Below are 17,563 nucleotides of genomic sequence, written 5' to 3'. Positions count from 1 at the left end.
GAAGCTTCAGCCCGTCACAAAGCATCCTAAACGTATCCCCCATATATAGTGCTCTGAGCGGTATTGCGCCCGTTCGCTGCACTCACGCTTACGTAACAGACAACGATGTCCACCGTGCAGTGGGTAAACCGTTACGCTAGACTGAAACGATGTCCTGCTAACCACCAAAGCGACATTAGCAAGCAATGAACCTAGCAAGAAAAGCGTTTCTTCGAATGCTTCCATACTAAATATCTTTGGAAGTTTTGTGAACTCTGCTTTACACTGACAGTGTGCTCTCATTACCTCGGGTTGCTATGAAATAAAAGCCGCGTTAAATTAAAGAGGAAGAGGAGGAGGATGGGTACGAGCCTTAGCGCGTGCTGTTCGCGTTGTCCGTGTGAGCGGCCGCAGCGGCTGCTCGGGGACGGGAGGCCCGACTCCCAGGCTGCAGTCCTGGAGGCGGAGGGTGCTCCCATGGGCTCGGGGCGACCCATGACGACCCCCACGCCGTCACCGCTAATGAGGGACAGAGTGTCATCGGGGGATGAGCCACCACCAGGCGACTACATGTATGTAGAGCACAGAAAGCGCGCCAATAGACACGTGTTCCCACGGCGGTCTACCGAAGGGCTACATGACAAGAGACGCGTTGCCAGATATGGTTACCGCTGTCGGTTTCTGTGACTAATTACTCCCGTTGATGTCTACACATATTACCGAGTTTAAGTGAGTCCTAAAAGCGCGACAAAAGCATAAATGTTCGTCGTTCGTAAAAGTGTCGCCGAATTGACGCCCCTTTTTGTGCACCTGTAACGGTTTGCATACATATGCGTTTTTGTGTCTGTAGCACATAGATTAACTGTTATCAGAATTATGAGAATGCCTGTGAATGTTTACCGTCGTCAACCGGTCGTACAGACGCCAGGTGCTACCTCGGCGTGCCTTGTACTCTTCAAGCTTGTAGTGTCACACTGGTCGTCAGCATGCTGAACACGCTGACGAGCTCATTGGAGACGGAAGTTCCCAACTGCATACGGAGGGGCTCAGTTTTGAAGGATTACATTTTTTCATCGCAACCAGACTTGCTGTGACAGTGTATAACTTCGACTGTGCGAAGCAGAAATTAGTGCAGCAAAGGCAGTACGTATCGGTAGAACTGCACGTCATGTAGTCGTATCAGTTTGCCTCCATTGCTTCTCTCGCGATAATGTATTTCATTTTTATGACCTTTTGATTACCTCTACAAACATGCTGTCTTGCTTATATCCATAACGAAAAACCCGACTCTACAGTGACGGCAAAGAGAATGCACACGAACAAGTTCTGTCTCTTGTCTTATCGTGTCCATCTCGGGTTCTCCGTTATGGATCTTTGCCACAAGCTCGGTGCTTTTTTTACGCTTTTTTTTTTCTTTTCAGTTGCACCTATGGGTTACATTTTTCGCCTTTATTTGTTTCGTTATTTCCCTGTGTGCTTCTAAACGAATTGCTTGCACCTGTTATGGAGGCTCGTTTTGCAACACCTTCCTTATTTTGCATCGCTCTTTGTTTTCTTTCTCCCACAGTGATAAGTTGGAGTACTCCCCTGGAATGGGCGAAAAAGGGAACACTCAGGTACCTTTGTATTTCTCTTTATTCAACTAACCTTCCTGATTTCTCACCTGAAGCAGACCATGAGGGCCGATATAATGGTAACGTGTTGGCTTGCTGAGCTCACGATCGCGGGTTCGATCCCGGCCGAGGGGGGGAGTTACATGGGGGAGGTAAACATTGCTTCCAGCCCCGTGTATCGGACATTTCCGACGCACGTCAAAAGAACCCCAGGTGGTCGAAATTATCCTCGAAAAAGCCCTACCCTGCGGCACGTGCAACATGTCGCCATACTATAGGCAGACATACCTTACGCGTAACATCACGGTACCATTATTTCATTGAAACGTATCCATAAGTATATCGCTCTGCCACGTGAGGAGTTGCATCGTTCCCTGATAATCAGTAACTTGGTCAGGGAAATTAGTTTTAATTCGAAGCAAGTGCAAAGAAATAGCCAGTTCGAGCGGTGTGGGAGGACGCGAGCTCGAATTAAACTGAGCCTGGTTGTTCAGCATTGTTCACAATTTGTTCAGCATTGTTAGCCAAGTGTCTCGGAGTACGGACGTCATAATTAAACGCTATCGTATAATGTTTTTTATGCATAATGTAAAAACCCCGGGACTAGGGAACACGAAGGGACAGACACAACTCTCTCAGTTTTTTATGCTTAGTGCTACAAGAATTATATTTCTTCTGCGTTCACAATACAAGCCTCAAGAGACCTAAGACCATGAAAGGTGAAACACAAAGAAATGAATATGACTACATGAATTAGCCCCCCCGTAGTGGTTGGTGCACTCGACCGGCAACCGAGAGGTCTGTGGTTCGATCCCCGCTGCTGTCTGGCTTCTTCGACGACAGCGGTATTTCAATCTTTCATGCACTGCTTGTTGCGACGTAGAGAGATGCGGCTAGCTAGCCAATATGAACGAGCGTCGGCCGGGACTCAGACGTGTCGTTCTTATAGATTGAGTCGTAGATGTTGTACCGTGCCATGCATGCGAGATGATTCTGATTTATCTCTGGGCCGCCTCGTATACTGATGTCAGCTGTTCTGAATATGTCAATTTGAAATAAAAGTTAAGGTTAGATCATCAATAAATAAGCGAACCGAAAGAGGGCGAGGCGCAAGGTGCCTATGCCAAAGTTGTTTCCAAGCTAGCACATTCAGAAGTAATCCTAGCGTTTCTTACCAATTTATTTCAATGTGTTTGTATTGATCTCCGAACACTGATCATCGTGCTGGTTGTTTATCGAGGGTCAAAAGGGTAATTTCAATGGAAACTTTGGGTATGAAACTTGGCACAAGATAGGCACTTGACGTTTATTTGTATAGTCAGGGGGAAACAACCGAACCCTTCAAATTTGGCTGACGAAAAGAGGTTTACAGGAACGTTGATAGCAGTGATGACCACTAACTACTTCTACAGTAGTTTAACTATAACTACTAACTACTTCGCGATGGAGTAGTTTAACTAGTAGTTCAACTACTTTTCAGGGGAGCAGTTAAAACTACTTCTTTAACTACTGCAATGTAGTTTAACTACATCTGTAACTACTTAACTTTGTCCATCAACACCAATCCCTTGTAGTGTTCTTGGACACCTAAATATGAATCACACGGAACTTTGGCTCAAGCCACTGCTACGACAGTCAAATACAAAGCTTGCGGCGGGATTCTTTCTGTGCCTACGCGATAAACTAAGTTGCAGAATTACTTCACAGCAAATGACGCTTCACTGGACATAAGCATTAAAAGTGAAGATTTAGTACAGATGCACGACTTGCTCTGCACCTCCGTTCTCATCAAACAAGTAGCTCAAGGTAAAAGTCGGAAGCACAATCGTGCCGTAAAGCTTGCGGCAAAATCGGAAGTAGTTTGCGCCTTCTGTAACCTAACTACTGTAGTTAACTACTTAAAATAGTAGTTTAACTAGTAGTTGCCAGTACATTTCTGCAAGTAGTTGATAACTACTTTTTAACTACAATCAGTTTAACTAGTAGTTTAACTACATGTAGTTAAATACTGGCCACCACTGGTTGATAGTGGGATTATCGAAGTACCCTATCTATCCAGTCAGTGAGCGAATAAGATAACTCTGTGACTGGGCTGCCCTGATGTGTGCGGTACTTCAAACCGGACACTTGCCCATGTATTGCCGCTATCGCTACCGTTCTGATGGGTGAAATTCTTCAGTTGAGGCTCACGTTATGATACGCACAAAGTTTCTACTTTGTACCGGAAGGTTATGTGCATGCATGCCTTCATTCCTGCTTAAGGTTAGGAGTCGCCATCTTCTGTGGACGTACCAGACCATTTGAAATATGAATTCAGAATAGCTTCCGCGCAGTTTTCCAGACTGATCCTCCACCGAAATAGACAATTTAGCCATTAAAAATAGCTATCCGTAGCATGGCTATTTCTTTCGTTTAAAAACCTATCCTCTGGTTAGTTAATGAAGCTGTAGGAACCCAGACGCGTATTAGCGCTGTCTCAACTATCCAGCGCTCCACGCCCTATGTGCAGCTCTAACGAAGCATGCTTGGCCTTGTTTGTAGCGGACAGCTAGTTAATTATCGAGCTGTGAGTGCAATAATTGCGACGATCTTTTTGGGTGCGTCAGCTGCACTGAAAACCTCACGGACGAAAGCGGCGCTGCGCAACGCATGCCTTTATCCGTGTCGAGATCATTAGGGGGAAAGTGTTAGTTCATGTCTCTTTATCGAGCGCGAAACGTTGAAGACTGTTTGTGGTAAAGCCGAGATTTTTTATGCCTGTAAAGGTGGGCCTGGTGTTTGTTTCCTGCTTTTATAGGAGCGATGAAGTCCCCCCTTACTTTTTTCCTTTTGGCTGCAGCGCTTTCCGCAACAAGTATAACATGTGCAGTACAGAAGATAGCGCTAAGAACAGCGACCACTGAGAAAATGTATGGGACGAGCACTTACATACAACTAACTTTATTTGGCATCAGCCGAAGATATAAAGGTTCAAAGAAGCAAAAGAGGATCACACGGGTTCAGACCGGTGTCTGCAATCAAGCAACAAGTTTATCTCTTGTCACCCTTCCAGAAAGATCATTTCAATCTTGTGCAAGTATATCGACGTGTCACTTATACATTTTTTCACCCAGTTTTCTCATATGGTAAGCCTCTACTATCTCCCGTGCCGTCGCATCCCTGCCCCTGGACAATATTCTTGACTTATTTAAACTTTGTGCAGGAGCAGGGATGCGACGGCAGAGAAAGGAATTGATAAGTCAGCCGAACTGACAGAGCAACGCGGGACCAAGCAGCTGCAAGCGTGGAATAGGTAATGAGAGGACGTAAGCCAGTGCAAGAGAGGCGGGTCTGTCAATGATGTGCAAGGGTACAGGAGTCGCAAAGATATCCGGCTTTTGAGAAGGTTTGCCTATAGATCGGTGGACAGGAACTTCAACTGAAAGTCGACACCCAAACGTGCAGAAGCAAATTTGATGCCACTCTCCATGGACTGCAACTTTTGAGGACATAAGAGATTGTTTCCTAACGCTTCGACACTCTATAACTCCAGTAAGGGAATCGTATACAGCACCGTGGGAAAGTGCGCATATCATAGACTCTCAGGAGCCAAATGTAATTTCTTTACTTCTTCGTAGTGAAGTAAGGAAGAGGGAGGGAGGCAGGCACTCTTGGGAATGTAGTCTAGTGAAATGTTTTGCTTGGTCAAGCGTGTAGCCGAAGTTACAGGCAGCCTCAGAAACCAGGTCCTATCTGAATGGCCGAACCTATTCAAAGGACTAGGCAAAGCGTGGAGACATTGTCATATAGTGCTCAAAGAAGGTTTCCAATCAGTGGTGCAGGCAGTGGGGTGTGTTCCATGTGCTCTTCGAGCTCCCCTCAAGGAAAAACTGCAGCGGATGGTGGATAAAGGCATAATTACGATGGTTCCAGAACCGACGTGGTCAGCCCATTGGCGATAGTCACCAAGCAAAACGGTAGTCTTCGTCTGTGCATTGACCCAAGGCTGATCAACAAAAGGATAAAGCGCGAACATTTTCAGCTCCCACGACGGGAAGACATAGAAACAGAACTAATGAACGAGAAGTCGCCAATTGTTTTTTTTTTTTTTTTAGCAGGCTTGATGCCACTAGTGGGCTCTATCAGCTTCCACTTGAGAAAGAAACATCAAAGATCTGTACATTTGCTACACCGTTTGGACGTTATCAGTTTCTCAGACTACCTTTTCAACTCTACTCAGCTCTGGTTTTTCAACAACAAATGCCACAGGTTTTCGATGGGCGGCAGGGAGTGCAAGTCTACATTGACGATGTTCTCATTTGGGGCTCTCCGAGGGCAGATCCAAAAGGGCGGCCAGTAGCAGCAGAAACAGCGGGAATCACGCTCAACGCAGAAATGTGCAAATTTGGCCTGCAAGAAATAAGATTCTAGGGTAACAACACCAGCAAGAAAGGCATCGAGCATGACGAGGCCCTTGTAGAATGTGTCGTCAACTTACCGGCCCAGATCATAGCTGTCTCGCGACGTAAAGCCACGAATTATGCAGGGTGTTTCAGTTAAATCCCCGGGCTAAATAATTCGTGAACGGGTGCACCAATCGAAGAACTTTCTTTTTTACAAGTATCCGTCCGATATCACCTACAAGCTGCGCACCGTGTGAGTGAGTTGGGTGCGCTCATTATTTAAATAAAAATTCAAATGAGTTTCGTGAAAAAACGTAACTTCTAAAGCGAGGCGCTATCGGCATTAAAATGGGTATACTCTTTTGGGACCTTCAGAGGACACCGTTTAGAGAAAAATCTGCCACCGAAGCGGGTCATTTGTTGCAGTGATCAGTTGGTTTCGGTTTACATATTTTTGTTGCGGCTGGTCGCGGCGCAGCGCAAAAGGACGTAATTCATTGGTGGATAAGGGAGTGAAAGAGCGTCCTTCTGCGCTTCACCGCGACCAACCGCGACAAAATATGTAAACCGAAACCAACTAATTACTGGAACAAACGACCGCTTCGGTGGCAGATTTTTCTCTAAAAGGTGTCCACTGAAGGTCCCAAAAGGGGTAGTACCCATTTTAATGCTGACAGTGCCCTGCTTTAGAAGTTTTGTATTTTTACGAAACCCATTTGAATTTTTATTTAAATAATGAGCGCCTCCCACTCATTCACACGGTGCGCAGCTTGTAGGCGGTATCGGATAGATACTTGTAAAAAAGAAAGTTCTTCGATTGGTGCACCCGTTCGCGAATTATTTAGCCCGGGGATTTAACTGAAACACCCTGTATACCCTGAAACGAAAAATAGATTGAGTGATCTTTGGGCGCCTAAACTACCTACTTCGGGATGTTTTTGTCTGGACTGTCAGAATGAACGCAGACCCCAAGGGAGCTTGCCAAAGAAGCTTCCGTATTTGAATGCTTCAATGTGCACATGGAAGAGTGAACGTATAGTTTCGCGCCATGGTAATGATCTGTCCATTACTAGCAAGTTACGACCCCAAACCATGACCCCAAACAGCCACCAGATTGTCTACATATGCCTCACAGTAGAATCCACTAGAAGTGTGCGCCCTTCTCCGAATGCTGAGAAGGGGGCACATGGGGCAGCATGCGGACGAACAGCTATACTTCAGCAGAATGGCTAACAGAACAACTACGTAGGTCGACCAAACACGTGCAGGCTCCACAACGGCTCGACTACAGTGAGAACTTTACACAAAGATGGAATAACGGGGTACTTGGTTGAGACTTAGCATGGTTTCCACTGCGTAAAGAAAAACAAAGACAAGAAAGGAGAGCGTCGTCCTTGTTTCTCTCTCCTTTCTTGTCTGGTTTTCGTTGCGCTTGCGAAACAACGCTGAGAACCTTACACTTTTTATTTTGTTTCTTGTTTTGAAGGAAAGGAAGATGTATCGAGACTTCGCTCCTTAGTAAATAAAGACGAAGTTACTGGCGAACGAAAAATTCGTTCCCGGAAACAGTACCGCAAGCGATACTGCCCCGACGACCTTGTGACTACTGCTGTGTCCTGGCTGAATTGTGGTACGAGCGGACGTGCTCAGAAATTAGGGTTAGCTCTAGGCTGCATATCCATGCAGATGTAACAGAAGAACCGGGCATGGCACGGAACCGATCCTGCTTGTACGTGTGACTTACATTGGAAGTATTGAAAATGAGGTGGTGATATCCCATTCCATCCAGTAACAAAATTTGCAAAATAGGCATATGATACTTCATATCTAGTTGCACATGGCATATCCCTTTGGGTAGTGGCGACACTAGGGTATGCGTTACCCGGTGCGGAGCTCTTTGCTTCCCCCACCCTCGACGATAATGACTCCCACTCCATACCAGTCGATACACGATAAGTAAGAATACCTATCATATCACATACAGAAGGGAAAAAAAAGAACGTGCTCGCAGATGGCTCCTCATGTTGCTTTTGGTGTCATGCCGCCGCAGTGAATTGGCCTCACGTGATTACCTCACTTTGATTCCAATCTCACGTACGTCCCTCATCATCCTCTACTCCCTGTCCCTCTCCTCCTGACCTCCCATTGACCTCACGTGATGCGCTCACTTCTGTCCCTGTCTCACGTCTCTCTTGCTTTAGTCCCGGTTCCTTTCTTCCATTCTCCCATTGGCCTCATGTGACGCGCTGGCTTCGGCCTCTCTCTTACGTCCCTCCTTTAGTCCCGGTCCCTCTCTTCCTGACCTCCCATCGGCCTAACGTGATGCGCTTGCTTCGGTCCCTCTTCCTCTGTTCGCGGTCATTCTCCTCCTGATCTCCCACTGGCCTGACGTGATGCGCTCGCTTCGGTCCTTCTTCCTTTACTCTTGGTCCATCTCTTCCTGATCTCCCATTGGCATCACAGAATGCGTTCACTTCGGTTTCTCTTCCTTTACTCCCGCTCCCTCTCTTCCTTATCTCCTTATCCTTATCTCTGGGCTCACGTGATACACAAACTTCGGTCCCTGTCTCGCTTTCCTCTTCCTTTACTTCTTCTCCCTCTCTTTCTAATGATCTCACTTGATGCGCTCGCTTCCCTCTCTTATGTCCCTCTTCGTTTACTCCTGCCCCTCTCTTCCTGATCTCCCATTGGCCTCACGTGGTGCACTAGCTTCGGACCCTCTCATCCTGATCTCCCATTGGCCTTAGACGATGCTCTCACTTTGGTCCCTCTTCCTTTGCTCCCAGTCTGTCTCTTCCCTATCTCCCATTGGCATTCACGTTTTGCGCTCGCTTCGGTCCCTGTCTCACGTACATCCCTCTGCCTTTACTCCTGGTCCATCTCTTTGTGATCTCCCATTGGTCTCACGTGATGTGCTCGCTTCGGTCCCTGTCTTACTTTCCTCTTCCTTTACTCCTGCTCCCTCTTTTCCAGATGGTCTTCAATTTGCCTCACGTGGCGCGTTCGCTTCACTTCCTGTCTTCCATTCTCCCACTGGCCCCACGTGATGCGCTTTCTTTTGGCCCCTCTCTTATGTCCCTCCTCCTTTACTCCTGCTCCCTCTCTTCCAGATCTCCCATTTGCCTCACGTGATGTGCTCGCTTCTGAGCCTCTCTCACGTACGCCCCTGTTCCCCTAATCCCGGACCCTTTCTTCCTGAGCACCCATTGCCTCACGTGCTGTGCTCGCTTCGGTCCTTCTCTCACGTACGCCCCTCTTTCTTTACTCCCGGTCCCTCTCCTCCTGATCACCAACTGATCTGACGTGATGCGCTCGCTTCGGTCCCTGTCTTATGTCCCTCTTCCCTCACTTCCGGTCCCTCTTTTCCTGACCTTCCCATTGGCCTGACGTGATTAGCTCTTCCTTTACTCGCGGTCCTCTATTTCTGATGTCTCATTGGCCTGACATGATCCGCTCGCTTCGGTCCCTGTCTCGCGTCCCTCCTCCTTTACTTCCGGATCCTCCTTTTCCTGATCTACCATCGGCCACACATGATGGGCTCGCTTCGGTCCATCTTGCTTTGCTCCCGGTGCCTCTCTTCCTGATCTCCCATTGGTCTCACGTGATGCGCTCGTTTCGGTCCCTGCCTCACTTTCCTCTTCCTTTACCCCTGGATCCTCTCTTTCCGTGATCTCCCATTGGCCTCACATGATGCGCTCGCTTCGGTGTATCTTCCTTTACTCCTGGTCCCTCCCTTCCTGATCTCCCATTTGCTTCACGTGATGCGTTCGCTTCGTTCCCTGTCTCTACATCCCTCTTCCTTTACTCCCGGTCCCTGTCTTCATTCCTATATTGGCCTCACGTGATGTACTTGCTTCGGCCCCTCTCTAATGTCCTTGCTTTATTCCCTGTCCCTTTCTTCCTGACGTCTCATTGGCCTAACGTGATGCGCTTGCTTCAGTCCGCATTCCTCTATTTGAGGTTCCTCTCCTCCCGATCACCCAATGGCCTGATGTGACGTCCTCGCTTCCATTCGTTTCCTTTACTATTGGTCCCTCTGTTCCTAATCTCTCATTGGCCTCACGTGATGTGCTCGCATTGGTCCCTGTCCTACGTCCCTCTTCCTTTACTCCCAGTCCCTCTCTTCCTGATCTCCCATTGGCTTCACATGATGTGTTCGCTTTGGTTCCTCCTCTTTTACTCCCGGTCCCTCTCTTACTTATCTTCCATTGGCCTCACGTCACGCTAGCTTCGGTTCCAGTCTCACTTTTCTCTTCCTTTACTCCTGCTCCCTCTTTTTCAGATGATCTCCCACCTACTCACGTGATGCACTCGCTTTCCTTTCTCATGTCCCTCTTCCTTTACTCCCGGTCCCTCTCTTCCTGATCTCCCATTGGCCTCACGTGATGCGCTCGCTTCGGTCCCTTTTTCACGTCCCCCTTCCTTTACTCCCGGTCCCACTCTATTTTATTTCTCATTAGCCTCACATGATGCCCGCTCGCGTTGGTCCCTCTTCCTTTATTCCTCGTCCCTCTCCTTGTGATCTCCCATTAGCGTCACGTGATGCGCTCGCTTCAGTCCCTGTCTCATGTCCTTCTTTCTGATCTCCGATTGGCCTCATGTGGTGTGCGCGCTTCAACCCCCCCCCCCCCTTCCTGATCTCACATTGGCCTCACACGATGCGCTCACTCCTGTTCTCGCTCCTGCGCTCACTTCCTGCTCTACCATTGGTCTCACATGATGCGCTCACTTCGTCCCTCTCACAGACCCCTCTTTCTTTACTTCCGTTCCCCCTCTCTCTGATCTCCCATTGACCTCGCGTGATGTCCTCGTTTCAGTCCTTCTTCCTTTACTCCCCGTCCATTTCTATGATCTCACATTTGCCTCACGTGATGCGCTCGCTTCGGTCCCTGTCTTATGTCCCTCTTCCCTCACTTCCGGTCCCTCTTTTCCAGACCTCCCCATTGGCCTGACGTGATGCTCTCGCTTCGGTAGCTCTTCCTTTACTCGCGGTCCTCTCTTTCTGATGTCTCATTGGCCTCACACGATGCGCTCACTCCGGTCCCTCTTCCTGCTCTCCCATTGGTCTCGCATGATGCGCTCACTTCGTCCCTCTCTCAGACCCCTCTTTCTTTACTTCCGTTCCCCCTCTCTCTGATCTCCCATTGACCTCGCGTGATGTCCTCGTTTCGATCCTTCTTCCTTTACTCCCCGTCCATCTCTATGATCTCACATTGGCCTCACGTGATGCGCTCGCTTCGGTGCCTCTCTAACGTACATCTCGCTTCCTTTACCGCCGGTCCTTCTCTTCCTGATCTCCCATTGGCCTCATGTGATGCGCTCGCTTTGGTATCCCTCTCACATCCCTCTTCCTTTACTCCTGCTCCATCTCCTCCGGATCTCTCATTGGTTTCACGTGATGCGCTCGCTTCGGTCCCTCTCTCACGTCCCTCTTCCTTTACTCCCAGTCCCGCTCTTCCTGATCTTCCATTTACCTCACGTGATGCGCTCGCATTGACCACTCTCTTCCTGATCTCTCATTGACCTCACATGATGTGTTAACTTTGATCCCTCTTCCTTTACTCCTGGTACCTCTCTTCCTGATCTCCCTTTGGTTTCACATGATACGCTCACTTTGGTCCCTGTTCCTTTACTTCCGGTCCCTTTCTTTCTGATCTCCCATTGACCTCATGTGATGCGTACGCTTGCCAGTCTCACGTCATTCTTCCTTTACTCCCTGTCCCTCTTCATGATTTCCCATTGGCCTCATGTGATGCGCTCACTTCTGTCCCTCTCTCTTGTCCCTTTTCCTTTACTCTCGGTGCTTCTCTTCCTGATCACCCATTGTCCTCACGTGCTGTGCTTGCTTCGGTCCTTCTCTCACGTACGCCCCTCTTTCTTTACTCCCGGTCTCCATCTGATCTGCAACTGGCCTCACATGATGCGTGCGCTTTGGTCCCTATCGCACGTCCCACTTCCTTTACTCCTAGTCCTTCTCTCCCACTTGCCTCACGTGATGCGTTCGCTTTGGTCCCTGTAGAAACTTGGACGCGGAGACAGGTAAAGCACCGCAAACGGATTATCTGTGAGCAGACCGTTATGAAGAATGAGGGAATGTGAATGTGATGTCGCGTGCCTGTGCACAAATCACCGAGATTATGATGATGCAAATGACGACATCTCTTAAAAGGATTTAACAGTCCCTGTCTCATCTCCCTCTTCCTTTATTCCCAGTCCCTCTCTTCCATTCTCCCATTGGCCTTACGTGTTGCGCTCGCTTCGGCCCCTCTTTTACGCCCCTCCTTCTTTATTCTAGGTCCCTCTTTTCCTGACCTCTCATTGGCTTGACGTGATGCGCTCACTTTGGTCCCTCTTCCTTTACTCCCGGTCCCTCTCTTCCTGATGTCCCATTTGCATTCATATTTTGGGCTCGCTTCGGTCCCTGTCTCACGTACATCCCTCCTCATTTACTTCCGGATCCTCTCTTTTACTGATCTCCCATTCGCCTGACATGATGCGCTCGCTTGGGCCCCTGTCTCACATTCCTCTTCCTTTACTCCTGATCCCACTTTCCCAGACGATTTTCTATTTGCCTCACCTGATGCGCTCGCTTCCATGCTTCATGTCCTTCTTTCTTTACTCCTGGTCCCTCTCTTCCTGATCTCCCATTTGCCTCACGTGACGCGCTCGCTTCGGCCCCTGTCTTACATCTCTTCTTTCTTTACTCCTGGTCCCTCTCTTCCTGATCTCCCATTTGCCTCACGTGACGCGCTCGCTTCGGCACCTGTCTTACGTCTCTTCTTTATTCCCGGTCCCTCTCTTCCGATCTCCCATTTGCCTCACGTGATGCGCTCGCTTTGGTCACTGTTTCATGACCCCCTTCCTTTACTCCCGGTCCCTCTCTTCCATTGGCATGACGTGATGCACTAGCTTCGGTCCCTCTTCCTTTACTCCTGCTCCCTTTTCCAAATATCCCATTTGTCTCACGTGATGCAATCGCTTCGGTCCCTGTCCATGTCCCTCTTCTTTTACTCCTCGTCCATCTTTTCCTGACCTCACAATGGCCTCACGTGATGTACCAGCTTTGGTCCCTCTCCTCCAGATCTCCCATTGGCCTCACGTGATGCGCTCGCTTCGGTCCCTTCACGTCCCTCTTCCTTTACTTCTGCTCCCTCTCTTCCAGATCTCCCATTTACCTCACGTGATGCGCTCGCCTCGGTTCCTGTCTCATGTCCCTCTTCCTTTACTCCCGGTTCCTCCCTTCCATTGGCCACATGTGATGCGCTCGCTTCGGCCCCTCTTCCTGACCTCCCATTGGCCTGACGTGATGTGCAAGCTTTGATCCCTCTTCCTTTAGTACCAGTCCCTCTCCTCCTGATCTCCTATCGGCCAGACGTGATGCACTCGCTTCGGTCCGTCTGACGTCCCTCTTCCTTTTACTCCTGCTCGGTTCCAGATCTCCCATTTGCCTCATGTTGTGAAATTGCTTCCTTCCCTGTTTCATGCCCCTTTTCTTTTAATCCCTTTCCCTCTCTTCCTGATCTCGCACTGGCCTCACGTCGTGCGCTCGCTTCATCTAGTGGCCTGATAAGAACTCCTATAGCCCGCTCACAGCTGCTCTCCACGCTACTCCTTTGTCATTATGTGCCCCTTATGTCATGGTAGCAGACAGCAGATTTTTCGGTTTTCTAAGTTGGGCGACGCAGTGGTAAGACAACATTCAGCGGAAATATTTTGTGTGGTCAGTCCTAATAGAGAATTTAATTAATTAGGCAAGGTTTCGAGCAATCCTAAATGTCATTTCACTGCTCCTTCAGAGCACTTAATTCTATTTTCTGCATTTCATGAGTGCATGCACACGGCATGTCACCAGAAAATATAAATCCAGAAACAAGGAAAAAGAGAGTTATAGTCCTGGAAATGTACGCGCTGAGAGGAGATCAGTATAGACTGAGACATTGTCGTAGCAGCTTGGCGTGTGGAGGCACTATGTATATAGAGAATTACAGCAAAGAAACCGCTGAATAAAACGAGACAAGACTACCTGTATAATATTTTTGGAAGCAATGCAATCTGCTATTTCTGCAGTATCACCGACTGCAGAATAATCTTCCGACAACAAGGTTTCGCAGCTTCAAATTGTGAAACATATTGTCAATTGCCCTGTATTATTTTGCACAATCCAGACACTGCTGCCATATGATTTTAACAAAGAAAATGTTCTATCAGTGTAGCGGGGATGCACCGTAATAGCAATACCTTGTATTACAATATTATTTGTTTCTTTTGAGTATCTGTTGTGTGTTTAATATTATCTGAATGTATTAGTACCTGTATTATAAACAGGGGTGGATCTACAGCATTTTCCGCCGTTATTAATCCTTTTGTCGCACATTTTAATCCTTACAGCATGTCATTTAATCATTCTGCCATCCGAATTAATCCTCCCTTCGTTATTTTTAATCCTCATTTTACATAATTTAATCCATTTCTCATGCAATTTAATCCAAGTGACTATGTGTGGGCTACGTGACTTTATTTGTATTTTGGGACAATTCCCATGTGTACGGGTATTGCACATGCTTTTCATTAATAATGTGGGTTTCTGCACCATAATGGGACACTGTGGGACTGTCAATCTGGATTGCGGTATTGTGGGGCTATTCCCATGTCTACGAGTTTTACCCATGGTTTTTTATTAAAAGGTGGGCTTCTGCATTGTAATGGGATACTGTCGGACTGTGTATATGGATTACGATATTGTGGGACTATTCCCATGTGTACGGGTATTACCCATGCTTTTCATTAGATATGCGGGTTTCTGCACTGTAATGGACACTGTGGGACTGTCAATCTTGATTACGATATCCTGGGACTATAAGCAAGTCTACGGGTAATCCCCGTGATTTCCATTAAAAACGCGTTTTTCGCACTGAAATGGGATACTGTGGGGCCGTCAATCTGGATTACGATTTTGTGGGACTATTTCCATGTCTATGGGTATTACCCATGCTTTTCATTCAAAATGCGGGTTTCTGAAGTATAATGGGATACTCTGGGACTGTCTATCCGGTTTAAGGTATTGTGGGACTATTTCCATGTGTGCCGGTATTACCCATGCTTTTCATTAAATATGTGGGTTTCTGCACTGTAATGGGATACTGTGGAACTGTCAATCTTGATTACGATATCCTGGGACAATAAGCATGTCGTCTGTGGGTATTCCCCGTGCTTTTAATTAAAAACGCGGGATCTTGCACTAATGGGGTACTGCGGGACTGTCAATCTTGATTACGGTATTGTGGGACTATTCCCATCATATCTAAGAGTATTACAAATGCTTTTATTAAAAACGCGGGTTTCTGCATTGTAATGGGGTTCTGTGGGACTGTGTATATGGATTACGATATTGTGGGACTATTCCATGTGCGCGGGTATTACCCATGCTTTTCATTAAATATGTGGGTTTCTGCACTGTAATGGGATACTGTGGTACTGTCAATCTTGATTACGATATCCTGGGACTGTAAGCATGTCTATGGGTATTCCCCGTGCTTTTCATTATAAACGCAGGTTTTTGCACTAATGGGATACTGCGGGACTGTCAATCTTGATTACAGTATTTTGGGACAATTCCCATGTCTACGGGTATTGCACATGCTTTTTATTAATAATGCGGGTTTCTGCACTGTAATGGGATACTGTGGGACTGTCAGTCTTGATTACGATATTGTGGGGTTACTCCCACGTCTACGGGTATTCCCTGTGCTTTTAATTAAAAACGCACTTTTTGCGGTGTAATGGGATACTATGGGTCTGTCAATCTGGATTACGATAGTGTGGGACTACCTCCATGTCTACGGGTATTACCCATGCTTTTCATTCGAAATGAGGGTTTCTGCACTGTCATGGGATATTATGGGACTGTCTATCTGGATCACAGTATCCCATTACAGTGCAGAAACCCGCATATTTAATGAAAAGCATGCGTAATACCCGCACACATGGAAATAGTCCCACAATATATTCCTAAACCAGATAGACAGTCCTATAGTATTCCGTTATACTGCAGAAACCCGCGTTTATAATGAAAGCCATGGGTAAAACCCATAGACGTGGGAATGGCCCCACAACCCAAGCAACAAACAAAGGTTGGGCCAAGCTATAGGCTATAGTTAGGCTGGCCTACCTGGCCTTGCTTGGTACATCATCGGCCAACAAGCTTGTTTCTTGATACGGATCTGTACCTTCGCCAACGATTTGCCAAGCATTGGCCAGCCTACGTTGTGCCAAGCTTCTGCCAAGATACAGACCAAAGCATTCCTGCGGCGTCCCTCATTTTCAGACTCAATTGTCTCGCGGCGTAAGGTAACGATATACCATTATTTGTTTGTTGCTCATATTTCCCACAACGTTTCCTGAGGAAAAACAGATACTATACATAACTTGTCTCGTGAGCTTCCGCTAATTCGAGAGACCTGTTCGCGTGTGTGTCAAAATGAAGGATGAGGCGTGTTTAATTTGGCGCGTACACAAACGACACTGAACTGATGAATTGCTTGTCGTATTAACTCACCATGAAGGTAATGCTTCTGTTTCTTACTGCTTTAGTTTTGAGAAATTCCCTTGGTCCATCGAAAGTCGAACTTATGCAGCGCTAGACCATTCTACGTTTCCCTCTCCCCCAAGCGAGATTGATCAAAACTTTGGCAAGTGCTTGGCCAACGAGCTCGTTCCTTGATACGGATCTGTACCCTGGCCGACGGCTTTCCAATCCTCGCTCTGCCTATAACTATGCAACGCTGCGCCAACGTTGGATGGCCGAAAGAGTCGTTGGCCAACTGTCATCCGACCTTTTGCCAACCGTCGGCCATCGGCCATTGCTTGCTTGGGAATATCCTAATCAAGACTGGCAGTCCCACAGTATCCCATTACGGTGCAGAAACCCGCATATTTAATGAAAAGCATGGGTAATACACGCACACATGGGAATAGTCCCACAATATCATAAGCAAGTTTGGCGGTCCCACAGTACCTCATTACAGTAATCCCATTACAGTAATAAACCCGTATTTTTAATGAAAAGCATGGGAAATGCCCGTAGACATGAGAATAGCGCCACAATATCGTAATCGATATTCATAGTCCCAAAGCATCCCATTATAGTACAGAAACCGGCACTTTGAATGAAAAGCATGAGTAATACCCTTAGACATGGGAATAGTCCCACAATACCACAATCCAGATTGACAGTCCCAGAGTATCCCATTACAGTGCAGAAACCCGTGTCTTTAATGAAAACAATAGGTAAAACCTGTACCTAGGTAAAAAAACATGGTAAATAGGTAAAAAGGCATGGGAATAGCCTCACAACATCGCAATCCAGATAGAGAGTCCCACAGTATCCCATTACGGTGCAAACACCAGCGTTTTTAATTAAAAGGATGGGTAATACCCGTAGACATCAGTATAGTCCCACAATGTCATAATCCAGATAGACATACAGTCCCACAATATTCCATTAGAGTGCCGAAACCCACATTTTGAACGAAAAGCATGGGTAATACCCGTAGACATGGAAATAGTCCCACAATATCGCAATCCAGATTG

At 47.3% G+C, this 17,563-nt stretch overlaps 1 protein-coding gene across 4 annotated transcripts in view; it reads left to right on the top strand.

Moving 5' to 3' along the window:
* LOC135385739 (coronin-2B-like) overlaps positions 1 to 17,563 on the top strand; it is a 126,797-nt gene that overhangs the window by 91,206 nt on the left and 18,028 nt on the right. For 2 of the 4 annotated variants that reach the window (XM_064615223.1, XM_064615221.1), the window contains exons 1-2: positions 349 to 551; positions 1,547 to 1,595. The exons of 1 other annotated variant lie outside the window; for it this stretch is intronic. In XM_064615223.1, coding sequence (XP_064471293.1) covers positions 457 to 551; positions 1,547 to 1,595 — 144 coding nt within the window. In that variant the 5' untranslated portion in view covers positions 349 to 456. Of the gene's footprint in view, positions 1 to 348; positions 552 to 1,546; positions 1,596 to 17,563 lie in introns of those variants that run through there. One more of the 4 variants, XM_064615225.1, reaches the window with a different exon arrangement.

Source organism: Ornithodoros turicata, chromosome 2 (assembly GCF_037126465.1).
Source record: "Ornithodoros turicata isolate Travis chromosome 2, ASM3712646v1, whole genome shotgun sequence".
Lineage (NCBI taxonomy): Eukaryota > Metazoa > Arthropoda > Arachnida > Ixodida > Argasidae > Ornithodoros > Ornithodoros turicata.
This window is presented reverse-complemented; position numbering and strand designations above follow the sequence as displayed.